Below are 25113 nucleotides of genomic sequence, written 5' to 3' on the forward strand. Positions count from 1 at the left end.
TTAAAAGTTGAGATTTACAACTAGATGGAGGGAAAGGAAACACCTCCAGCCTGGAGATGGAGGTGACTAGAACTGAAGAAAGTAAAGGGCCAAAAGACTTGAAATGCTGAGCAAGATGTTTGTCCTTGGTCTCATTAGCGTTTGTGTCTCGGGCATAGAATTTGATTTGACCTTCAGTTGAATGTTTGCTCAAATCTTTCTTCAGGGCAGGACTGGGGTCTTGCTGACCCTTCCATCTTGGGTGACATGCTCTTGTTCCCCTCTGCTGCCCTCCTTGACATCCTCTTCTGGGTCTCAGCTGCTTCGCTAGCCTTTGAACTGGGGCGTCCTGATGCCAAGGACTCAAGTGAGATGGCTCCCCTGGGATTGGCCTCCATTGACCCAGGACAACATGAAACCATGAGCTCAGGTGAGCTGACTCCTTTGGCTTTAGCCTCCATTGACCCAGGTCGACTTGCAGCTGGCACTTCAGCGGAGATGGCTCGCCTGGGATTAGCTTCCCTTGAAGGAGGGCGGTTGGAAGCTGGGATCTCTTTGATTCGAACATCCATGCAGCCGGGCTGGCGTGACAATGGGACCTCAGATGATATGCTTCCTCTGTGCCAAGCCTCCTTTGAGCCTGGCTTGCGCGAACCTGAGATCTCTTGGGAAGTAGCTCCTTTGATTCGAACATCCATGCAGCCAGGCTGGCGTGACAGTGGGACCTTGGGGGGGGTGGATCCTTTGTGATAAGCCTCCTCTTCAGGGGGCATTTTGGCTGAGGACTTGGGGCCCTGGGAGCTTCTGTTAGATGCCCGGCTGTTCTTACTGGAAAGCTCCTTTGTGGGCTGCGTGTGTGATTCAGGCTCTCGAGGCTGTTTAGGGAGGAAGAAGCGGAATGGTGGTTTGAACCCTGCTGGGGTGCTGCACAGAGGCCATCAGTGCCATGGAGGAGCACAGCGAAGCCAGAGGGGGAGAGGAATGTGAAAGGCAGAGCTGGCACTATAGACAAGCTCTTTACTGCCAGTTGGGCTCTGCACCTGGGCCCCCATGTAGAGAGGGCTTGCTGCAGTTCTTCTCCTGCCTGGGTCTCAGCATTCCTAGTAGGTCCATCCCCAAGCTGGATGTAACCCCTTCCCTTCTGCAGTGCTGCTGCAGTGGGCTGGTTCCACTGACACCTGAGGATGAGCTGGTGCCACTCAAGCACCACTCAGGGCCTATCTGCCCCCAACATGGACCCTAGTGGGATTGAGGGCCTTCCTGTCAGTGCTGCAAAGTTAACCCTTTAGAAATGGGCTGGCCAGTGTCCTGTGAGTTCAAGGGCTTCTGGCCACTGGGAAAACTTGCCACCCATACGTCTATGGGTTCCCAGCCCCTCTCTTGGGAGGGCAGTGAGCAGAGGTCAAAGGTCCCTACCTGCTTGGGGCATGGGCTTCTCTGCAAGAGCGAGCTTGTCAGGTAAGAAAAGAGATGTCACTCAGCAGTATGAGGAGCAGCTGGGGCAGGGGCATTTCTGCATTCGGGGCAGCTCCCACTCAGTACCTGGAGAGTGGCAGTAGTCAGAGCTGTGGTTTGTGAGCTCCCCCTGCTGGCACAGCTGCAGCACTGCGTGAGCACGCGCCCCAAGCTGCCATGGCAGAGTGCACAACCAATGCTATGCTGAACCTAGCAGCTCCGTCACTGGCCAATGCAGCCCTGCAAGCCAGCAGAGAAAAACCTCCAGCACCTCCCCAAATACCAGGGGCTGTCAGTTTCCAGAGCTGTGAGATGAGAAGGAACACTCACCTTCAGCGTCTGCTATGCAGAGTACAGAGATTAGGGTTTGAGTTGAGAGTAGGGGTTGCTGATGGGGATGTGTGGCAGCCCATCGAGGTGCCTTTGCCATGCAGCTGAGTCAGCCCCTCCCCAGCATGGCATAGGCTGTCATGTTAAGGAGATTAAATACGCTCTGAAAGGATGGACAAGAGGCTAGGAGAATGTGTCTGAAATCTGCCCTTGGGACACCTCCAGCTGGCTTCACCAACCCTGGCCTTGGTATTTTGGGGCACAGCTACTCTCAGCTCACTCGCCCGGCTCAGAGACCCAGACACCCTCATGTCAGTCAGGGCGGCACAGATTAGTGCCAACAGTTACATACATGTGCCATTTCCTAGTGCCCACCAAGGAGGCCCCCAGGCTGGCCTCCCCCACTCTGCTCTGCAAGGGTTCAAGCCAAGCCTCAGCAAACATGCCATCTGCTCCCTGTAGGAAGGTGCGGCCCCTGCACACAGGGCTCCCTACCTTGCCGGTGATCTGTGGGCGGAGGCCGTTGCAGGCACTGGTCAGTGCAGTGGACTTGTGGATCCAGTCGGTGAGGCGCGAGGCTGCGGCAGCCGAGCGGGAGGTCAGGTTCAGTTTGGCTGGGGGAATCTTCAGTGGCATCTCCCAGGTTCCCATAAATGTGCCCCAGGGGGAAGCCTGCAGGGCAGGGGAGATGGCTTTGGTCTTGGGTGGCAGAGCCCTGAGAACTTCTCTCAGAGACAGAGCAGCCCTATCTGCACTGGTATCAAAGCCTTGCTACAGCCATGTCTGAAGGGGGCTGAACCCTGTCAGCTGGCAGTGAGCCCCCGCTACCCAAAGCTTCCTGCCCCCAAGGGAAACCCAGCCAGCAACAACCAGGTTCACGTGCAATTGTACTTCCCTAGCTCTAGTTCTGAGGGGGGCAGGAACAACCCAGGAATCCAGCTGCTGCCCCTGGCTCCTCCACACCAGCTTCCTGGGCTGACTAAATGCTGGCCCTGGCTAGCTGCACTCTGTAAGGGAGGCACAGCCTGGGCTTTCACCTCACCAGGCAGAGCTAGTGTTACCAGGAGAAGGCTCTGCACAGTGGGTTGAGTGCCATGGAAATGATGGATGCTGTATAAAGCCAGCTGGTTTCCCAACTCATGGTTAGAAAATACCTTCCCCACACAGAACTCCTTCAAACCCAGGCCAGGAAAGCAAAATGCAGTACCCTTTCTGGTGGGGGCTCATGGGCATATCCCCTCCTGTTCGTGATCACACCCCTCCCTGGGCCAGCACCAGCTCTGAGTGCTAATGGGCAGGGGCCTTCAGGGTTAACTTTTCAATGTGATTCAACAACTGGACATGAGGAAGAGGACTCATCACCATCTGATCACCCAGGGCTTGGACGCTGCTGCTCAGTTTAGTTTCCCTATAGCCTTCACAGTGTAGGTCTGATGTACCTGGCAGGGCTTAGATACCATGGTGATGGCCACCAGAGACAAGGCAGATAGTTACTTGCCCACTTACTGTGCTCCCACCTCCAAACCCTGAAAACTGCTTAGCAAACAGGAGCCAAAGCAGCCCACTCACCTTTGAACGAGGCACGGTGGGGAGCAGGTGTCCTCGGTCATTGGCTATAAATTGGGTATAGCCTTCCCGGGCAGAGGGGTGCTGAGGGCAGAAGGAAAACAACGGGTTAAACTGCCGATGTGGAGGTAGAACAGAAATAGACGGACACAGCCACTTGGGCTGGGCTATGAGAGAGAGACTTGGAGGGCAGCAGGAGTCCATCAGCGTGGCTGTCAGCGTTGGGGCCCTGGGCAAACAGGGCTTCCCAGCTGCATTTGATCCAAACTTGTAGGTCCCCAAACTGGCCACCTGGCCCACCCTGGTCTGATCCCAGCACAGAGGCAAGTGGGGGGCAGGGTCTGGTTCCAGATTACTCTGGCTCCATTGACAGTATCTTATTGCCACGTCCCTCCACTAGGTTCCAACTCATGTTAGACGCTAACAGCTCCTGGCTGGGAGCAGCCAGGAAGAACAGCAGAGGAGGCCGTTGGGCTAAGAGGTTCCTGGGTACATGCTGTGTTGTGAGATGGTGCAGCCACCCTTCCTGCACAGGTGAGGTATAGATGCAGCACAGTGAGGCCTGCAGAGAGCTCTGGGACACATCCCATGAAAGCGGAGCACAGGCAATGCTGGGTGAGAGCAGAGGCATCCTACCTCCTTGTAGAGCTTGGGCAGGGTCCAGTTTTGCAAATTCTGTGCAATGAAGGCATCCTCATACTGCAAAAGAGAGAGGGGGCAGGCCATTAAACAGGTAGCAGAGCCAGAGAGCTCCACCGCCCACTTAGAGTGACCAGATAGCGAGTGTGAAAAATCTGGATGGGGGCAGGGGGGTAATAGGATCCCATATAAAAAAAACACCAAATATCAGAACTGTCCCTATAAAATCAGGACATCTAGTCACCCAATGCCCACTGCAGATACTCAGGGTATTCTTAAATAGTCTGGGATGGCCCATTCCCCAAACCTACCATCTCCCCTGTCAGAGATCTCTCCAGCCCATCCTGTTACACTGACACCCTTGTGCCCTTAACAGCAGGGGGCAGTGATCAGGACGGCTCACAAAACCCTATTCCTGCTTGGGATGCATGCAAGCTACCCCTGGGCCCTGTGAAGCAACCCAGAAACACCAAGATCATGAGCTTCCAGCACGGCCCTGAGGCCAGGCAGCCTGGCCTGGGGGAAGGAATTCCAGCTGGGAGCGAGACATGGGTTAGCTTGGAGCCAGGGACCCTAGATATACCTGCACTGTGACCTTAGACAAGTTCCCTCCCCCTGAGTCTCAGTTTCCTCTGTTGTAAAGGGGGTGGGCATGATTCCAAATTCCTGGCCATGAGCCTCCCGCAGCTGGGGTGGCGGGGCCCAGGCTGACATGCCATCAAAGAGCAGTCTGAGGGCAAAAGCTGAAGGTGTTGGGTGGGGCTGTGTGGGAGGCAGTGGGAGGAGATTGTTTCTCGGGGGAGGGGTTCGATGTAGGGATCTGTCTCATGAAGGTTTGGGGGAGAGGTTGGTCTGGGGGGGTGTTGGTGGGGGACCCAAGGGAGTGTCAGGGGGACCTAGAGGGGTTGGACTAGGGGGTTAGGGGCCCCAAGGTGGTGCCTGTGGGAGATAGTTTGGGAGAGGTAGGGTGGGGGGCAAGACTAGGGGGAGTTCTCTGGGGGGCCCATGGGAGATGGGCAGTACCATGGGGGGTAGGACTGGGGTTGGTGGAATCCCATGGGGGAGTGGGGCCAGGGTCGGTGTGGGCCTGTGTGTGAGGGGGGTAGGGCTGGGGTTGGGGGGGTTTTGTGGCGGGGTAGGACTGGGGTTGGTGAGGCCCATGGGGGGGACGGATTGGTGGGGCCTCGTGGGGGGGTAAGAGCTGGGGTCGGAGGGCCAGGGTAGGTTGGAATGGGACTGTGGGGGGGCAGGGGTCGGTGGGACCCGCTGGGGGGGTGTAGGGCCAGGGTTGGTGGGGGACTGCGGGGACTCAGAGGGATCAGCTGGGGGGGCAGGGAGCGCCGGTGGGGGGAGTAGGGCCGGGGTTGCTGGGGGACCACAGGGAGGGGCAGGGGTCGGTGGGGTTGACAGGGGTTGATTGGGGACCGCGGGGGGATCGGAGGGGTCAGCTGGAGGGGCCAGGATCATTGGGGGCCGGCGGAGGGGGGGTAGGGCCGGGGTCGATGGGGGCTGGTGGGGGGAGTAGAAGTTGGTGGAGGACCGCAGGGGGATCGGAGGGGTCAGCTGGGGGGGCCAGGATCATTGGGGGCCGGCGGGGGGGGTAGTGTCGGGGTCGGTGTGGGCCAGCAGAGGGGGGTCGGTGGAGCCGGAGGGGGGGGGTAGGGCCGGGGTCGATGGGGGCTGGTGGCGGGAGTAGGGCCGGGGTCAGTGGGGGCCGGCGGGTGGGGGGGGTAGTGCCGGGGTCGATGGGGGCCGGCGGGGGGGTAGGGCTGGGGTCAGTGGGGGCCGGTGGGGGAGGTAGGGCTGGGATCGGTGCAGGGGGCAGGGGGGTAGGGCCGGGGTCATTGGGGGCCGGCGGGGGGAGAAGGGCCGGGGTCGGGGGGGAACGCGGGGAGGGGGAGGGGTCGGTGGGGCCAGCAGGGGGGGTCGGTGGGGCGGGGGTCATTGGGGGTCCCAGGGAGGTGCCCGCCCCCCGGCCCTCACCTGCCCCGCTTTGTAGTTCGTTGCCATGCCGCCTCCGGCAGCTTTCCGCTCTGTTTACACCTGTCTCCTAGCAACCACGCGGGGCAGACACCAACCAATGGGGAAACAGCGCCCTGGTTCCCTCCCCCAATCTCACCAAGTCTCGCGCAACTGTCCGAGAGCTGAGCCCCGCGGCATCCGCCCCCGCGAGACCCCGCCCACTCGTCTGATTGGCTGACTCCGCCTCCGGGTGCTGCCCGGTCCTGGCGTGAGCCGCGGGGGCGGGGCTGCTTCTCCCCGGGCACGTGGCACGCGGGCGGGGCTGCGCTGCTCCGGGGGGGGGTGCGCAGGGGAAGGGGGGCTGTTAAAGCCGCTGTGAATAGCGGGGGTGGGCGTAGCCCCCTAGTGCCGCTGGCGGGGCGAGCAGATGGCCCGTTAGAGGGGCAGGGCCCTTGGCCTGTAGCGGTGCATGTTCCCGCCCCCGGCCCCGCCCCCTTTTCACACTAGTTCTCTGGTCACCCTACGTCTGGACGGCAAACAGCAGCGGGCCCAGGCCTGAGCCTGCCCCCGCTGGGCCCTGTGGCAGAGAACTGCATGCCCGCTGCTGTGCCCTGCAGCCATCCCACTGCACCGGCTGGGTTAACAGCGACGGTCTGGCTGTTCCTGAAATCGTGGCCCTGTCGGTGGGCAAAAGCACAGGCTCAGGCCGGTGGACCTGCCAGGCTGCTACCAGAGGTGCACAGCACCTGCCCTGTGCTCATTACACCTTGTGTGGCTGGTGTCATGGCCGGCTGGCAGTATCCATCAGAGAAGGGCTGGAGTCAAGCCCTGCAGCAGCTGCCCCCACAAGCCAAACAGCAGCAGGCCAGGGGCAAGGGGCAGGACATACATACAAAAGAGTCACTGCAGGAGAGCAGCATTTTCCGATGCAGAGCAAGACTGACACCCTGTGGCTCATTTGAGCTAACCACAGCTGCTGGATTTCTGCCTCCCCAGTCCCAGCTGTGCGGGACTGCAGGGCATGTTCCAGAGCAGCAGGACTGGCTTCCAGGAGTTCTGATGTCTGAAGCTGAACTTCCTAGATTATCACTGGGCTCAGCGCAGCCCATGTCACTGCAGCTGTGTTATTACAGTTGTAGGTGTAGCACTGACAGATGTTGTTGGCAGGCAGGATCAAATCTGGGACCTTTGGAGCTTAGCGCATGAGCCTCTATGGCAGTAGCGCAGACTCATTTAACTCTCTCTTTAAGTGGTCTCAGTGCCACTAGCTGAGACCAGTGATTTCCCTCCCCCCTGAATTTCCCCAACACCCCCCCCCCAGTTTTGTGAACTAGTTACATGCCCAACCTGGTGGCTGAACTTTGTGACTTTGTCCTCACCCTCAACTATTTCACATTTGGGGACAATATATACCCTCAAGTCAGTGGCACTGCTCTGGGTACCCGCATGGCCCCACAGTATGCCAACATTTTTATGGCTGACTTAGAACAATGCTTTCTTAGCTCTCATCCCCAATGCCCCTACTCTACTTGTGCTACATTGATGACATCTTCAACATCTGGACCCATGGAAAAGAAGCTCTTGAGGAATTCCACCATGATTTCAACAATTTCCATCCCATCATCAACCTCAGCCTAGACCAATCCACACAAGTGGTCCATTTCCTTGACATTATTGTGCTAATAAGTGATGGTCACATAAACACCACCCTATACCGGAAAACTACTGACCGCTATACCTACCTATATGCCTCCAGCTTCCATCCAGGACATACCACACTATCCATTGTCTACAGCCAAGCTCTAAGATACAACCGCATGTGCTCCAATCCCTCAGACAGAGACAAACACCTACAAGATCTCTATCAAGCATTCTTAAAACTACAATACCCATCTGCTGAAGTGAAAAAACAGATTGACAGAGCCAGAAGAGTGCCCAGAAGTCACCTACTGCAAGACAGGCCCAACAGAGAAAATAACAGAACGCCACTAGCCGTTACCTTCATCCTCAAACTAAAACCTCACCACTGCATCATCAAAGATCTACAACCTATCCTGAAAGATGATCCCTCACTCTCCCAGATCTTGGGAGACAGGCCTGTCCTTGCTTACAGACAGCCTCCCAACCTGAAGCAAATATTCACCAGCAACCACACACAACACAACAAAAACAGTAACCCAGGAACCTATCCTTGCAACAAAGCCAGATGCCAACTCTGTGCACATATCTATTCAAGTGACACCATAATAGGATCTAATCACATCAGCCACGCCATCAGGGGCTCGTCCACCTGTGCATCTACCAATGTGATATATGCCATCATGTGCCAGCAATGCCCCTCTGCCATGTACATTGGCCAGACTGGACAGTCTCTACGCAAAAGAATAAATGGACACAAATCTGACATCAGGAATCATAACATTCAAAAACCAGTAGGAGAACACTTCAGCCTCTCTGGCCATTGTGGCAATTTTGCAACAGAAAAGCTTCAAAAACAGACTCCAACTAGAAACTGCTGAACTTGAATTAATATGCAAACTAGATACAGTCAATTTAGGCTTGAACAGAGACTGGGAATGGCTGAGCCATTACACTCATTGAATCGATTTCCCCATGTTAAGTATCCTCACACCTTCTTGTCAAACTACCTTAAATGGGCTATCTTGATTATAACTACAAAAGTTTTTTTTTTCTCCTGCTGACAATAATGCTTCTTAATTAATTAGCCTCTTAGAGTTGGTTGGACAACTCCCACCTTTTCATGTTCTCTGTATGTATATATATCTCCTCACTATATGTTCCATTCTATGCATCCAATGAAGTAGGCCCACGAAAGCTTATGCTCAAATACATTTGTTAGTCTCTAAGGTGCCACAAGTACTCCTGTTCTTTTTGCGGATACAGACTAACATGGCTGCTACTCTAAAACATGCCAATTTAGTGACTGTTTGGAAATTTCAATTGAAATTGAAACATTAATACACACTTTAAAAGCCTATACAGTGTATGATAAAATATGTGTGTCTGAAAGTATCATAGATTTGAAAAGTATGAACATAGACTACCTCCCTTATACAGCTGTTGTTTTTTATGACAATATCAGTGCATTCATTTCAGTGATGTTGGCCAACCTAATAATTTCAAATGATGATTTGTAAGCAAAGTCTAAATGAGCTCTCCCTGACAGCTAGTGATGAGCTGGGGACTGGGGGAAAAGGCTTCAGGACCAGATTATATTTACATTCACGCCTAATCTACCTAGGTATCCAGCAAACAGAGCTGTGTTGCCCAAGTGATAGATTTTGGCTGGGGTTGGGTTACAAATCACTTGAATGCGGGGGTTGGGGGGAATGAAATGTTGTTGTTCTTATTGTATGAGTAAAGGGCAGTAGAACTGTATTTAGCCTGTTCTGATTGAGGGCATCAAAAGAGAGTGTGGGGACCTGTCCCTCTCCACTGTTTAAAGACAGAGCTGATTAGGCTCCATAGATAGTCTTTTGTTCTGTTAAGTGACCATTGCAGCTGAAATCACTGATAATCAGGTCTAAGTGCTTAGTCCTGCCAGGGGACAGTGTTCCTGTGGGTACAGTGTTTTTGTGTAAAAGACAGCCCAGACTGCGCTAGCAGCGAGGTTCCCCCACTGAGAGCTCAGCTGAAATCACTGGTTGCTGGGTGGAACCTCAAGAGACCAACTCACAGAGATCACAGTGGCAGGTGGCAGCAGGAGACTGCACAAGGCCATTGGCAATAGAGTGGTGGAGTGAATGGTGGCACAACGAACAGCCATGGCCAGAGCGAACAATGAGCAGCTGGAGGAACGAGCAAGGTGCCTTCTTGCCTCCCACGTGGGAGGTGTACTCACGTGAATGCACCTCTGAACTCTGAGTTTTCACTGACCAAAGACAACACTGGGGAGTGGGGTGCGGTGGAGGGAAAAGTGAGGGGCACATTAAATAAACATTTGTTTGTTGGACTATATTTTAGTGACTTTGCTCCAGAATGCTAGATTTGTGACTGGGAATGGAAACTTTTATGTTTCCTAGCAGGCCAAGATTTTTAAATGCATTATTTGCCAAGGTTGTTATCTCACATTGTTGCTATCTTGGGAGGTCATTATGTTGGGGAGTTTCTGTACTAAACATTTTTATGTTTATAATTAATTTTTACATAAGAATGGTCATACTGGGTCGGATCAATGGTCATATAGCCCAGTATCTTGTCTTCCAACAGTGGTCAAGGCTAGGTGCTTCAGAGGGAATGAACAGAACAGGTAATCATCAAGTGATTCGTCCCCTGTTGCCCATTCCCAGCTTCTGGCAAACAGGCTAAGGACACTCAGAGCATGGTATTGCATCCATCCCCATCCTGGCTCATAGCCACTGATGGACCTGTTCTCCAGGAATTTATCTAGTTCTTTTTATAATCCTGTTATAGTTTTGGTCTTCACAGCATCCCCTGGCAAAGAGTTCCACGGGTTGACTTTATGATGTGTGAAGAAGCACTTCCTTTTGGTTTTTAAAAACCTGCTGCCTATTAATTTCATTGTGTGACTGCTAGTTCTTGTGTTATGTGAAGGATTAAAGAACATTTCCTTATTCACTTTCTTCACGCCAGTCAAGATTTTATAGACCTCTATCATATCCCCCCTTAGTCGTCCCTTTTCTAAGCTGAAAATTCCCAGTCATTTTAATTTCTCCACCTGTTTCATACCCCTGACCATTTTAGTTGCCCATCTCTGTACCTTTTCCATTTCCAATATATCTTTTTTGGGATGGGGTGACCAGATCTGCACACAGTATTCAAGGTGTACACGTACCATGGATTTATATAGAGGCAATATAATATTTTCTGTCTTATTTTCTATCCCTTTCTTAAAAAAGCAAAGGTTTCAGAGTAGCAGCCGTGTTAGTCTGTATCTGCAAAAAGAACGGGAGTACTTGTAGCACCTTAGAGACTAACATTTATTTGAGCAAAAGCTTTTGTGGGCTGCATCCGATGAAGGGGGCTGGAGCCCACAAAAGCTTATGCTCAAATAAATGTGTTAGTCTCTAAGGTGCCATAAGTCCTCCTGTTCTTTTTAAAAAAGCAAACAGAATATTGGGAATCATTCACTGCCGCTGCACATTGAGTGGATGTTTTCAGAGAACTATCCACAAGGTCTTTCTTGAGTATTAGCTAATTCAGACTCATTCATTTTGTATGTATAGTTGAGATTGTTTTCCAATGTGCATTACTTTGCATTTATCAACATTGAATTTCATCTGTCATTTTTGTTGCCCAGTCACCCAGATCCCTTTGTAGCATTTCGCTTTCTGCCTGGGACTGAACTAGCTTGAATAGTTTTGTATCATCTGCAAATTTTGTTACCTCACTGTTTACCCATTTTTCCAGATCATTTATGAGTATGTTGAACAGTACTGGTCCCAGTACCGACACCTCAGGTTACCACTATTTCTCTCTCTCCATTCTGAAAACTGATCATTTATTCCTAGCCTTTGTTTCCCATCTTTTAACCTGTTACTGATCCATGAGAGGACTTCCCTCTTATCCCATGAGGGCTTACTTTTCAAAAAAGAGTCCTGTGGCACCTTATAGACTAAAGTCAATACTTTTCAAAACTTTTGAAAGTCAATTTAAATTATATACATTTTAAATTTTTTTATATGTTTTTAGAAATCTAGATCTGTTATGTGTTTTGTGTAACTAACATTAGCCTTATGTTATATTTGCATTATCCGAACAAAACATTTACTTTATTCATATCTCTTTTATATATCTCATTGGTCCTGACACCCACCTCTAAATTCGACCCCCTCCCCACATTTCAGTTCCTGGCGAAACCACTGGCTGGGACAGAACGCCACACCCAGAAGATGTGTGGGTTACACAGGCACTTCAGTTGTATGTATATGTTGGTTGCTCCATATGCCCTTGTAATGGTGCAAATCACTGCAGATCGTTTAGCAGGGGAACACCTATGCCGTATCCCTGCACAGGGCTCCTTTCATCCGCTGTTGGATCGTTGCATTGTGGGCATCAGCACAGCTTCCCAGAGCATGGACGCAAACACCTGATGAACAGTTGGCAGAGTCCTAAAGGGTCAACATGCGTTCTATGAAAGCTCCCAACACACATTTCTGGGTCCTCCAAGGAGTCCTCCAGCAAAACCAGGGAAGCTCAGATTTGATATTTTGGGCATTCCATGGTAAACACCAGACAGAGCTGCCCCCTTCACCCCAACAGGCCTTCTTCAGGCACCAGAAAGAAGCAAAAAAGGGTACAAACCCACTTTTTTTTTCTTAATTCAATAACTAAAACAAACTCCAAACAGAGGAGATTTGTGAGGAAATAGTGCAAATGCTGGTGGCAGAGAACATTTGCTATGGCCAAAGTGCTGACAGGAGGAGCTGGGCATCCGCCCCATAATCAACTGAGGTATCCGGGGAAGTCCTGTGGGAATACGCAAAGGGACAGGATTTCCAAAAGTGCTCAGTATTGGCTTGACTCTGTTCCAGTTTAAGTCAATGCAAGTTTTACTATTTCCCTGGGAGCAGAGAGTTAGGTCAAGCGAGAGCACCAGGTCGATGAAGGTATTTAGATTCCTAACTTCCATAGAAATCAATGGGTGTTAGATGCCTTTGTGGATCTGGAGCTGAATGCTTTTGCAGATCGCATGCGAGGTGCCTACATGTATCTGGGAGGCAGGGATGTATGAACCCCTGGGTAGGTGCTGAGCTCTGCTCAGGGATAGAGGAGGGATGGCTTGTGTCTCCTGGTGCTGCCAGGAGTCCATTTGGCCCCCAGCACAGAATAGAGCAGCACTACCAGCTTTCCTAGCTTGTGACCTGGCTGCAAGAGCCCCCCAGGGATACCCTGACCACCACCTTCCTGCCTCCATCCTGGGGACACCTGCAGGATGGGAGGGCTGCAGCACTGCTATGTCAATTGCACTGCCTGAGGAAGCCTGTAGGTTTCCTGTAGATTTTCTTTGCATTTCCATCCATGCCAGCAGAAAGTGACCACAGTGCACCAAGGAATCCCTTGTCAGCTTCCATCTGGCTGCTACCTCCTCTCCTTGCTGCTAGCAGTGCGGACATGGCGGTTCTGGGCTGTTTGATAAATGCAGCCTCTGACACCTGTTCTCCTTCTCTTAGGGATGCCTACACAATGGGTCTCTGAGTCGTCCTGAGTGCAATGAGTTTGTGGTTCTCAGTCCAGTTCCTAGGGGACCCACTTGACTCAAACCACCCTGCGACTGGAAGCAGTTGGCACCCTTGGCTGGCAGCATTAGCAGCCTGAAAGGATCAAAGAGGATGACCCCTCTTGGGGCAGCGTGCGTGCGGTGGGGCAGCTTGCCCTGTTGGTGCCCCTGCTGTACTCATTCTGCAGTGAGATGGCCAGGTTGCGGTGTCCAGGAGGTATCACTGTCCCCTCTATCCCACCGTGGTCACAATGGGATCTTTCCAGTCCTAGTGGGTTGGCTTTGTCCTTTCACCCTAAAGATGTGATTGAGCCCAGTCTCCTCCAGCCTGGCTGGCAGCCGCCCCCTCACTTTAGGAGCCCTGTTTGACTCCACATGACTCAAAAATCGTGCAGTGTGTGTGTGCATAGAGGCGGGGCTTTCCTCCTCCAGGCCTTCCTTCCTGCTAGAGACAGGAGTCCGGAGAGCACTTTAATACACTACACCGGCAACCCAGACGGTGCAGGGCCAGAGGCATCTGCTGCAGATGATGCTGCACCTGTAAAGTAAGTGACAGGATTTCCTAGGGCTCTTCCCACCACCCTGCCCAAGCGGGAGCGCTGGGATCAGAGGAGAGAGGCAGAATCTCCCCAAACTGCAGCTTTCTGGGTATGAAGCAGAATGAAAATGAAAGTGAGGGATCAGGAGGAGGCTCTGCAGAGGGCAGCTCCTGGTGTGTGCGTGTCTTTGGCTTTTCCATTCCACGAGGGGTCAGAGATCTTGGCAAGAGCTCAGCCAAGGAGCCTGTTCCCCAGGACGTGCCTCAGGGTTCTCCACAGGGGCTCAGACCTACATCCAGCCCCGTGGTAAACAGCTGGAGCCCGCTGAAGTCACCTGCTTGTACCAGGGCTGACTTTGGTCTCGTAACAGGAAGGCTGCAGTTTCTGCACAGCTGATCCAATGACCCCTGGAAGTGAGCAGCTCAGTTTTCGCTGCCAGAGGCTGTGGCCTGTTGAGCTGGTTCACGTGCTCATGCATGAAGCTGCTTTCTTGAAAGATAAGCCCTGCAGCTTTGGGGGCTGATGTAGGCTGGGTCTTCTTTCTGCACACTGACTAAATCTCCCACCTGCTGTGCTCAGCCTCAGGGTTTGGCTGTGGTGCGGAGTTCACGTGAGCTATAACTCAAGTGCTGCCCCTAATCTGAGCCCAGTCCACACACAGAAACCCTTCATTCCAGTGTAATGGTGCTTTTAACTGGAGCTGGCTGGCCCCTCAGGTCATGGGTGGCCTGTGACCTGCCCATTGGGGGGAGGCTAGTCCCTGGCCCCTCTCCTTCTGCCCAAGGCCCCCTCCCCTTCTTCCCCCTCTATCCCGCAGGAGCCTAGAGCACCCCCACTACTGCCCCTGGCCCCAGCTCCAGGTGGACAGGTGGTGTGGCAGCAGTGCCCCCACCCCGGTGCACCAGCCAGCCAGCCCCAGAGTGCTAGGTGGCCGGGTGGTGTGGCTGCAGTGCCCCCAGCCCCGAAGCACCGGGCAGCCGGGTGGCATGGTCTGAGCATTGGGTGGGCAGCGCAGCCCCGTAGTGTTTCCAATTTTGCTACTTTGTCACTAGATTTAGTGACCTTTTTGGTTTTCCTAGCGAGAAAATAAGTGTCAAAGTGACCAGTGACAAATCTAGCAACTTTCACTGCCAATTACAGTGACATTCAGAGAAAGAAATCACCAATATGTATAGTCACAGAATCATTCACAAGCAGCTCAATAGTGTTAACAAAATCCATTCTGTGCTCTTCTTACTACATTCTGCTGCACACTAAGTCAATGTTATTACGTCTCAATTGAGCATGTCCTTGGAAGGAATCGAATTCCAGGGCTTCTTGGGCCGAGATCACTATAATTTGCAGGCGAGGAAAAGAAGTTCATGGAGGCTAATTAAATACTTTGCTAAAGCCAGGCACACTTTGGAGAGAGCAGCACATTAGCCTGGGCTTGTTTTTACCCAAATGTTTTTTTTCTCTGCTCTGTAGTAGGTAGCACACCCTGTCATGCAGGGAAAGCCCAGCTAATACAGCAGGCTGGCCAGGGGAGGCAGATTAGCCAGCGAGGAGAGCCGCACGGATGGAAGGTGTGGTGGGATGAGACAGGGCTATGTGCCCTAATGGGGCAGGGGACACTGTTCCTCCAGGAACGAAGCCCTTACTACAGGATCAAAGGTGGAGCTAGCTTGATTTCAGTTCCCCGTTACTCCTTCCCCTGGCTTGGCCTGGGGTTAGCTGCCCAGCTGTTTTCAGAAATGAAACCCTGGAAGCGGGCGGAAGGGGTCTGGCTAGTGGATTTTTGTTTTTAAATCTACTTTCTTTGCTCCCTGCAGCGCTGAGCTCAGGCCAGGCGAATGCCCTCCTCCCCCTGGCTCTGGACTCTCCCTTTCACTAACCTGTTGGCTCAAATCCAGGCAGGGCCGGCTCCAGCCACCAGCTTAGCAAGCAGGTGCTTGGGGCGGCCACTCCGGAGCAGGGCGGCACATTCGGGTATTCGGCTGCAATTTGGCGGAGGGTCCCTCACTCTCGCTGGAAGCGAAGGACCTCCCGCTGAATTGCTGCAGATTGCAATTGCGGCTTTTTTTTTTGTTTTGGCTGCTTGGGACGGTAAAACCCCTGGAGCCGGCCCTGAATCCAGGCTGGCAAGAGCCGGCTGAAATTAACCAACTCCAACTTGCCTGGGTTGCAGTGTACAGAGCACCCTTTTCAATACGCAGAGGGCTGCAGTTTCCTTCCCAATTAGCAGAGGGCGCCCTCCTGATGATAACAGTGTCCTGGTGCAGTTGCTGCTGGTGTGCAGCAGAATGTAGTAAGAAGACCATGGAATGAATTTTAATAACGCTATCGAGCTGCTTGTCAATGATTTTAGAACATTGCAGGCTCTCCCGGGTGCTGGGACTCCAGCAGGGGTGGCTGTAGACATTTCACCACCCCAAGCACGGCATCATGCCACAGGGGCCACTCTGCCGGTCGCCAGCCCCGCGGCTCCGGTGGACCTCCCGCAGGCGTGCATGCGGAAGGTCCGCTGGTCCCGCAGCTCCACCAAAGCCGCGGGACCAGCGGACCCTCCGCAGGCATGCCTGCGGGAGGTCCACCGAAGCCACGGAACCAGCAGACCCTCCGCAGGCATGCCGCCAAAGGCTGCCTGTCTGCTGCCCTCCCGGTGACCGACAAAGTGCCCCCCGTGGCATGCCGCCCCAAGCACGTGCTTGGCATGCTGGGGCCTGGAGCTGCCCTTGGACTCCAGCCCCGTCAGGCCACGCAGTCTGCTAGTTTCGGTGATATAAGAGATCTCGGGTTGCCGTGTCGACCTTTTGTTGGTAGTCCTCCAGTTTGTCATGCACAAAGCTGTGATGGTTTGTCGTGTTCTCTCCCAAGGCCTGAAGCAGCTGGTCAGTACCTGAGTACACAAGAAGGTTGGAATACTTTAGAAAAGCATGGAATGGATTTTATTAACACTATTGAGATGCTTGTGAATGATTTTTGTGACTATACTCGCCTGGTATCTATGTGCGTGGTGTGTGCGCGTGTATATATATATATATATATATATATATATATATATATATATATATATATATATATAAAATTCTCTGTTGCATTCTCTGGATATAATTCTCTGTAAACTTTGTTCAGTAACATTTTTGACAGCTACATCTAAGAATTTTTCAGGGTTTGTCTGGTGACTTCCTGGTTCGTGGAGTTGGCAACACTGATTTCCCTCCTTTCCAAAACAAAACATTCCCCCAGTACATTACGCAAACACACTCCATCTAAATTCACATATAACGGAGAGGGTTCTCCACAGTTCTGAATGCCAGTTTCACAATTCTGACCGTCACCAGCACAGTCTGGGGAACCCCCTCTTTCTCTCAGCGTTGGCGAGGGCTCCGCGCTCAGAGTCTCTATTTCTCCCTCACGCTCCCTGAGCATCAGGATCAGGAGGCCTTTTGTCTCCTGGGTGGCCAACTTCTATTTCTCCTGCAGCCAGTTGTTATTTCTCTTGGCAAGCCATCTGTAGCTCACTTTCTGTGGCCTCCAGCCCCTCTGGGAGATCTCCAGTCCTTGGGATGGGAGCCATAAAGTAGGCGTTTATCCTAGTAGTCACTAGACAGGAAAACAACTCACAGTTTGCCAGAGGGTTACACAACAGCAGTAAAACTCTGGGACTCAGGCATAGATTCCGAGGCCAGAGGGCACCATTGTCATCTAGTCTGACTTCCTGGATGACACAGGCCAGAGACCTCCTAGAGCTTTGAGAAAAACATCCAATCTTGATTTAAAAATGGCCAGTGATGGAGAATCCACCATGACCTTGGGTAAATCGTTCCAGGAGTTAATTACCCGCACTCTTAAAAATGTACACCTTATATCCAGCCTGAAGATGTCCAGCTTCAACTTCCAGCCGTCGGACTGTGTTAGCCAGAGGTTCCCAAACTGTGGGTTGGGACCCCAAAGTGGGTCATGACTCCATTTTAGTGGGGTAACCGGGGCTAGTGTTAGCCTTGTTGGGACCCGCTGGCCGGGCCGAAGCCCGAGCCATGCCACCTGGCGCTGAGGCCTGAGACCGGCTCAGATTACAGGCCCCCTGCCCGGGGCTGAAGCACTTGGGCTTTGGCTTTGGCCCACCCACCTTGTGCAGCGTGGCTCAGGCAAGCTCAGACTTGGGTTCCCCCTCCTGGGGTCATGTAGTAATTTTGTTGTCAGAAGGGCGTTGCAGTGCAAGGAAGTTTGAGAATCCCTGTGCTCGACCTTTCTCTGCTAGACTGAGAGTCTGTTATTAAATATTTGTCCCCCATGTAGACACTTATAGACTGTGATCAATCTCCCATAAGCATTCTCTGTGTTATGCTGAATACATTGAGCTCTTTGAGTCTATCACTGTAAGGCAAGTTTTTGAATCCTTTAATCATTTTTGTGACTTTTCTCTGAACCCCCTCCAATTTATCAACATCCTACTTGAATTGTGGGCACTAGAACTGGATGATTTTATGGTTTCTTTCAGGTCATTGATAAAAATATGAAATATTGTAGGGCCAAGAACTGATCCCTGTGGGATCCTACTGGAACCGCTGACTTGATTATCTCCTAATAATAATAATTTAATTTATGGAGATATATACCTATTTTATAGACCTGGAAGGGACCTTGAAAGGTCATGGAGTCCAGTCCCCTGCCATCACAATAGGACTGTATACCAACCTGGAAAGATTTTTGCCCCAGATCCCTAAATGGCCCCTCTCAAGGACTGAACTCATAACTCTGGGTTTAAGCAGGCCAATGCTCAAACCACCAAGCTATCTCTCCCCCTGTTTAATGTTATATTTTGAGACTTATCAGTTAGCCAGCTTTTAATCCATTTAATTTTATATCATTCTAGTTTTTAATCAAAATGTTGTGTGGTACCAAGTCAAACACCTTACAGAGGTTAGGTATAAACTGTAATGTGTGCCAGAGTGATGTGCAGGGGCCTTAATGTGAAAGAAAACCAGGCCTTATCTGCAGACTTTTAAAAAACTGAATAGAACTCAGAAACTAATTAACAGATTTCCTTGAAAGTCCTCAGACAATCCAAGCTTTATTCTGAGACTAGGAACTGAAAGGCTGAAGTAGATACACATTTTCATACAAAACAGAGGCTAAATTAATAATAATTGGAGCTATACCTATCTCCTAGAACTGGAAGGTCATTGAGTCCAGCCCCCTGCCTTCGCTAGCAGGACCAAGTACTGATTTTTGCTTTAGATACCTAAGGGGCCCCCTCAATAACTGAACTCATAACTCTGGGTTTAGCAAGCTAATGCTCAAACCACTAAGCTATTCTTCCCCTCCTCCAGATTTAAGTGCAAAATGACCCAGCTGTAGATATGGCTGCTCCCCCCTCATGCTGAGCTGTTAAACTGGAGATGGAAGTGTCATTCCCTGCCTCTGTGTGATGTACTTTCCCCTCTCCCTAGACTTCTCAACAACGCAAGAGCAGAGTGAATAAAATGGCTTCCAACCAATGGGCTGTGGTGAGCAAAGGTGAGTGTGATCTATGGGCTCCTTGCTTCATGAGCAAAGCAGCACTGCTCCTGCAGTAAAGCTCAATGCCGCAGCTAGAGCCTGCCCCATGCCTGGGAGAGGGGGGGACTAGAACAGTGCTGACATTATAACAGCCCTGCTCCTGCTCCATTCCCTACAGCGCCTCCTGCAGGGAGAGGCTGGCACTGGAGTTGCTGTGAACTCCCTCATGGTCTGTGCTCCTATACGATTCCTTAAAATGCAACCTTCTGGTACAGGCTGCATCTGGAGTAGCTGTGATGTCTCAGATAAGGGTGCCAGTTATCAGTGAGTGATATGAGGCCACGCCAAGCTATAAGTGCCATACTGTCTAAATGCTGGTCTCCACAGATAATATTGTAGCCTTCAGAAAACACATGGATAATTATACATCTGGGGAGCTGAAGAGGCTGAGCGAGCACTTCCGCCCTGACCTGGTCTACGTCCTTGAGAACGACATTTTCACTGTGCTGCAGGAACTCACCAGCAGACACATCATCACTGCTCAGCAGGCCCAGGTACGGACGGCACCACTCATTGACCTGCAGAAAGCCAGGCTCATGCTGCTGGAGCTGAATTCTAAAGGCCTCAGGCATTCTAGGACCTTAGAGCTCTCCCCATGGAGACCTGGTCCCTTGCTAGTGACAGAAAGAAGCTAATGCTGGTCATGAGGTCCAGGGAGATATAACAACAGATACCAGAAACCGTGGGAAAGGTAAATACAGTGTAGAAGTGAGCACCCAAGCTGAGTGACAGAGATCTGCCCCCTAGTTCATCATTATTATAATTCATTGTTAATTTTAATCACACCCCCCCCCCCCCGGCACACACTTCATATTGCCTTTTTTGAGCTCTCTTGTTCTGGACTGTTCCCTGGCTGGTGGGACTCTGCATTGTCCAGCACTTTTCAGCTTTCAAATACCTCCAGGCGTGAGGAAGTGCCAATGTTCCCCACTGAGATTTTGGACTCTGGAGGGCGCTCAGCCTGTCCCTCTGTTCTAGGCCCCTCTGCATCCACCTGTCAGACGTCTCTAGATCCAGGTGTGCAGGGAACAAAGATAACTCTTAATTACACTTGGAGCTGGCAAGGAAAAGGCATTGTTAAGAACGATATTTGCCCCTGACCTCTTCTGGGAATGAAAATGCAGCACAGCCCCCAATCTGCATTGATCTGGGGACTAAATGCAACGGGGAGTCAGACATGAACCCAGATCTCTGCCACAACAACAAAATGCCACCATTTTTACTTCCCCACCAGCCCACGCTGCCCTGGCAGAGCCTTTCACTGCCCTTCTACCCAGGGGCCAGGTACTGGGTTGGTCACTTTTCAGAAGTGGCCCTTGGCTGTGTGGCATTATGTCACTCTCCTGATTCCATTCTAGCAGCTACATTCCACCCTGTCGTGGCAGGCAGCTTCTGACTCCTTCTCGTCTGGTATCCCGCTGTGGTTTAGGATTACTGTGACTTGGAGAGGAACCACGACTCAGCCCGTGCTGCAGAGAAGCTGGCAGATGACATTTTGGCTATGAACCAGGCTGCAGGGCTGGGTCTCTGGGAGTGTCTGTTTGCTCTGCAAAGCAGGTGGGCTCACCCCAATCTCCATGGGATGCTGGAGGAAATCATTCAGAATGGTAATGTACTCATCACACAGAATGGGGGACACATGAAGTGGGGTGCATAGGCCGTGGGTATAATAGGCAGCTAGCTACCGCGGGATGCTGGGTTGCAGGTTTTTGCTTATTATTATGTGCCATGCAGGCTCTGAGGTGGCTGAGGAGGCAGTATCTGCTATTCAGCTTCCTGGATTCATCAGTCATCTCCTTGGACTCCAGAGAGATTACTGATTACTGATGAACCCTCAGCTGCCCCGGAACCTGCATGACGCATATAAAAAGCTCAGTGTTCTTCCGCCGGGTGGCACAGGGTCTCAGGACTGGGGGCGTGTCACATTTCTCATTCTCTGGCCGGCACAGCTGGGGCAGTTGGGGATGGCCCAGGCCAACTCGGGGCTGGGGCAGCTGGCCAGCACGACTTGGGCTGGCTTGGGGCGGCTAGGGTTGGCTTGGGGCTGGGGCTGGCCTGGTGCTCAGGTCGGCCGACCAGTGTGGCTTGGGTTGCTTGGACTGGACCGTCTGGGGCCATCCCGGTGAGGCTGGGCTGGAGCTGGGGTGGCTGGGCCCAGCCCGGGGCTCAGGCCAGCCAGCTGGAATGGCTGGGGCTGCTTGTGCTGGACCGGCTGGGACTGGCCTGGGGCTTGGGTCGGCTGTCTGGTGCGGGAGTGTGGGAGACTTGGGGTTCCAGCCGGGGGGGGGACCCTCATGCGGAAAGGGTGGGGCTGGGGGGGGCTAGCCTCCCCGAGGGCTATGTGGGGGGGAATCCACAGGAATCATATGAACAAGTGACCAGAGAGCTGGGGAAAAGCAAGTGTACCAGAGCTGGGCACAAGCGGAGAGAAAGAAGGATCTGTGCAGAAGAGGGGACCCCTATTGGCTGCATAAGGGGCCTGTAGAGAGATTGCTGGGCAGAGAGCAGCTCCTACAGTGAAGTGATGAGCATGAAAAGAGAACAGCAAATAGCTGGTCAGGAGACAGAGGACTGTATCCTGAGCTCAGGCATGGACGGCTTCATGTCTGCACAAGGGTGGGAGCTGGTTTTACCAGCCATGTGGAGATGAGCCCAGTGTACCTGTGCGCTCTCTCTCATAGTAGAGAGGAAACAAGATTCAGTTGTAATAAATATAAAAGGGAAACTCAGCGTGGCGTTGCTGATGTTAAATAAAGAGGTAAAACTAAGAGCCCAGAACAATGAAATGTACCAGATTTGTAACCATAACCTATGTCACAGAATTGCATAGTCTGGGCCTTCTCTCTCTCTCTTTCTAGGTCAAAATCTGTTAAAGGAAAATCTCCTGAATGAAAATGGGCACGCTCTTGATGCTGAACTGAAAGGTACCGTGATGGAATTTCATCCCTGTTCATGCCAATAAAGGGCTCAGTCATGCCTTATAGGCACTGATCTGTACTGGGGCTGGGACAGAACCTCTCGACTCAGGGTCAGCTTCAGTGGGGCACAACTCCCCAGTGGTCCAAGGAAACACCCCTGTAGAGTGTGCAGCTTACCCCCACTGTGAGCCCAGTCATCTCCACTAGCCAGGGCACCCAGAATAGGGCCATGGCCCTGCCTCCTCCTCAGCCCCCATAGGGGTCTCATGTGTCCCAGAAGGTGCTAGGAGGAGGAAGCAGGATAATTGTGCCATTACAATTGTGTCCAGTTTGTGTTGACGTAGGAAGGCTTCTTACAGCCTTTCCCCCTTGTGCAAGCGCAGAACAGCTGGGCTCAAACTGGCTCTGTATGTGTTGAACTGCAGTGGCATCCACTGGGCAGCTCCGCATGAGTGCCGGGGCTTCTCTGCTCTCCGTCAGCTACACCTGCAGCTGCACTTCCGAGGATCCTTATTTTGTAGGCACACGGAACCAGCTGTGGTCAAAATTAGACCTATCAGAGTTGCTGGGTTTGCTGGCATTGAATCACACAAGCTGGAACAGGAAACCTGATGTGATCCTGTTGGATCTCAGTGCAAGCTCCAGGGTAAAGCAGAAAGTATTCGCGATCTGACTCAGCAGAGGAAAGGGCAGAAGGAAGACAAAGACTTGAGATCAGAGCAATTACTTATCTGTCCAGGCCTCTGCTTGGTATCTGTTTGGTTGTGGGCAGTAAGGGGGGAGGTCCGAAATGGGAAAGACAAAGAGAAATATGACTGGGGGGCGCCATGTCTGTCTCAACACATTTCTTCATTCCAGTTTACCAAAAAAAGCACAAAGATAATCTCTGTGACCTGACATGGATGATGAAGGAAAACAGGAGCTCAGAGACATCGCAGGGACCTCAGCCTCCCTCCATCTCTAGCCACTATGTGGAGCTGAAGGTTGTCTCAGATTGTCACTTCAGGCAGCAGACACACCAGGAGCATGAGGCCCTGGCAGCGGCTGGGGAGCTGAATGAATATCATCTCCAGAGGAGAATGAAGAGTGAGCTGGAGCGCATCACCCCTGACAGGCTTTTCCGCTGGTGCTTTCGAACCCGCCATGTCCCCCTGTCTGTGATGGTGAGCGGAGTAGCCGGCGTGGGCAAGACAACCCTGGTGCAGAAGTTCATCTTTGACTGGGCAACGGGGAAGCACTACCAGAAATTTGCCTTTGTTTTCTTCTTCAAGTTCCGAGACCTGAACGCTATTATTGAGAAGAGGAGCCTAGAATCTCTGATCTGTCAAACATATCCACACCTCCGGGACAAGCTCCCTAGAGTCCTGGAAGACCCTGAGAAGTTGCTCTTCATCTTTGATGGCTTGGATGAGAGCAAGACTGATTTGAAATTAAACAGAGGTGGATCCCAGGAGCTGTGTAGGAATCCAGAGGATGTGAAGCCAGTTACTGTGATTGTCACCAGCCTGCTGAAACAGACTCTGCTGAAGGGATGTTCTGTGCTGCTCACCAGCCGCCCCAGTAAGTTAAGCAGTTTGGAGGCTGGAGTCTTCCATAGAGTGGCCAGTATTGTGGGCTTCCTCTCCAAGGAAAGGGAAAGATACTTTTCCATGTTCTTTGGAGATGAGCGAGTCTCCAGGGAGGCCTTCACATATGTGAGGGACAGTCAGGTTCTGTACACGTTGTGCTACAACCCGTCTTATTGCTGGATCACATGCACGGCCCTGAAACCCTGCTTCACTGCCAAGGCAGGGAGACCACAGCCTGCACCCAAAACAGTGACCCAGCTCTTTGTCAGCTACGTCACCCATATTATGACCAATCATACACAGGAGCGGCCTGAGCCTCAGAGGATGCGAGATACATTGATAAGTGTCGGATGGTTGGCTGAATACGGCATCACAAACCACATTCTAGTCTTTGATCTGAAGTATTTACAGGATTTCAATGTGGAGTTTTCTCCATTCCTCACTGGCTTCTTGGTGGAGAACCCTCAAACCGATGACTCTTCCCAGGTGACCTACTCCTTCCTTCACCTCACCATCCAGGAGTTCTTTGCTGCCCTCGTGCATTACCTAGATTACAAGGAGGACAAGTTCAGAGACACAATGGCTAAATCCAGGTCATGTAAGGAAGGTGACTATGAGATCTTCTCTCGCTTCCGGGCTGGGCTCTCCCATCCTGCAACCAAGATGCCCCTGGAGAGATATGTGGGGAAGTTCTCTGCAGAGACAACTCGCAAGGTTATTGGGTGGCTCAGTGAGATGAACTATGAAGAGCTGCAAAGCCCAGAAGAGCCCGAGGGGAAGAGGAGGCTGATGAACATATTCAATTTGTTTTTTGAATCCCAGAACAGCCAACTTGTGCATGATGTGGTGGGTAAAGCTGCCCATATGGACTTCTCTGACTTATACCTCATGCCAGTGGATTGCACAGTCCTTGCTTATGTGTTGAGTTGCTGTGAAGAAATACAGCGCCTAACCCTAGATTCCTGCTTCATCCAGAGCGAGGGTCTGGAGCGACTCAGAGCTGAGCTGCACAAAGTCAGAGAACTGAGGTAGGAAAAGAAGTCATGTGTAAAGTTTAAAATATCAGGGACTTGATGTGTCAGTGGCCTCAGCAGGACTGTCAGGTAGTTGGTGATTCCCAAGAGTGTTACAGATACGGACATTACACCATTCTGTAACATACAAGATCCATGTCCATGTTATAGTCAGCCTCTGTCTATTTCACTTGTGGCCCATTTTGCAAGAGAAACGTCATTTCATGGATCAAACATCTCACCTCCCTAAGTCTTGCTTCCCAAATACTTAATTCTGCAGACCTCCAAGGAAGGGCTCCATGGATCACTGGTGGTCCACAGACCCACAAGTGGAACTGTCTATCTAGCTCAGGATTTTATACTGGCACCCATCATCACAGTATGTGAGCACCTTCAGGG

The 25113-nt window shown here is 51.9% G+C and overlaps 3 protein-coding genes across 7 annotated transcripts in view; 2 read left to right on the forward strand and 1 right to left on the reverse strand.

Moving 5' to 3' along the window:
* Positions 1-224, forward strand: part of SDHC (succinate dehydrogenase complex subunit C) — a 26185-nt gene extending 25961 nt beyond the window's left edge. The window contains exon 7 of the transcript XR_003997682.1: positions 206-224. The gene's annotated coding sequence lies outside the window, so the exon portion shown is untranslated. The remainder of the gene's footprint in view (positions 1-205) is intronic.
* On the reverse strand, positions 174-6233 carry CFAP126 (cilia and flagella associated protein 126). Its single transcript, XM_030542614.1, has 5 exons — positions 5953-6233; positions 3967-4029; positions 3334-3414; positions 2260-2436; positions 174-854 (listed from the first exon to the last, which is right to left on the reverse strand). The coding sequence occupies exons 1-5, from the start codon at positions 5977-5979 to the stop codon at positions 174-176; spliced, it is 1029 nt and encodes a 342-aa protein (XP_030398474.1). The 5' UTR covers positions 5980-6233.
* The window catches only part of LOC115639479 (NACHT, LRR and PYD domains-containing protein 3-like), a 32505-nt gene continuing 7714 nt past the window's right edge, over positions 323-25113 (forward strand). Inside the window, exons 1-7 of one of the 5 annotated variants that reach the window (XM_030542311.1) lie at positions 13365-13677; positions 16528-16565; positions 19107-19173; positions 19543-19709; positions 20645-20822; positions 22074-22139; positions 22992-24729. In XM_030542311.1, the coding sequence (XP_030398171.1) occupies positions 19140-19173; positions 19543-19709; positions 20645-20822; positions 22074-22139; positions 22992-24729 (2183 nt within the window). In that variant the 5' untranslated portion in view covers positions 13365-13677; positions 16528-16565; positions 19107-19139. The other 4 variants (XM_030542313.1, XM_030542309.1, XM_030542310.1 and 1 more) reach the window with 4 other exon arrangements.

Source organism: Gopherus evgoodei, chromosome 24, assembly GCF_007399415.2.
Source record: "Gopherus evgoodei ecotype Sinaloan lineage chromosome 24, rGopEvg1_v1.p, whole genome shotgun sequence".
In the NCBI taxonomy this organism is placed as follows: Eukaryota; Metazoa; Chordata; order Testudines; family Testudinidae; genus Gopherus; species Gopherus evgoodei.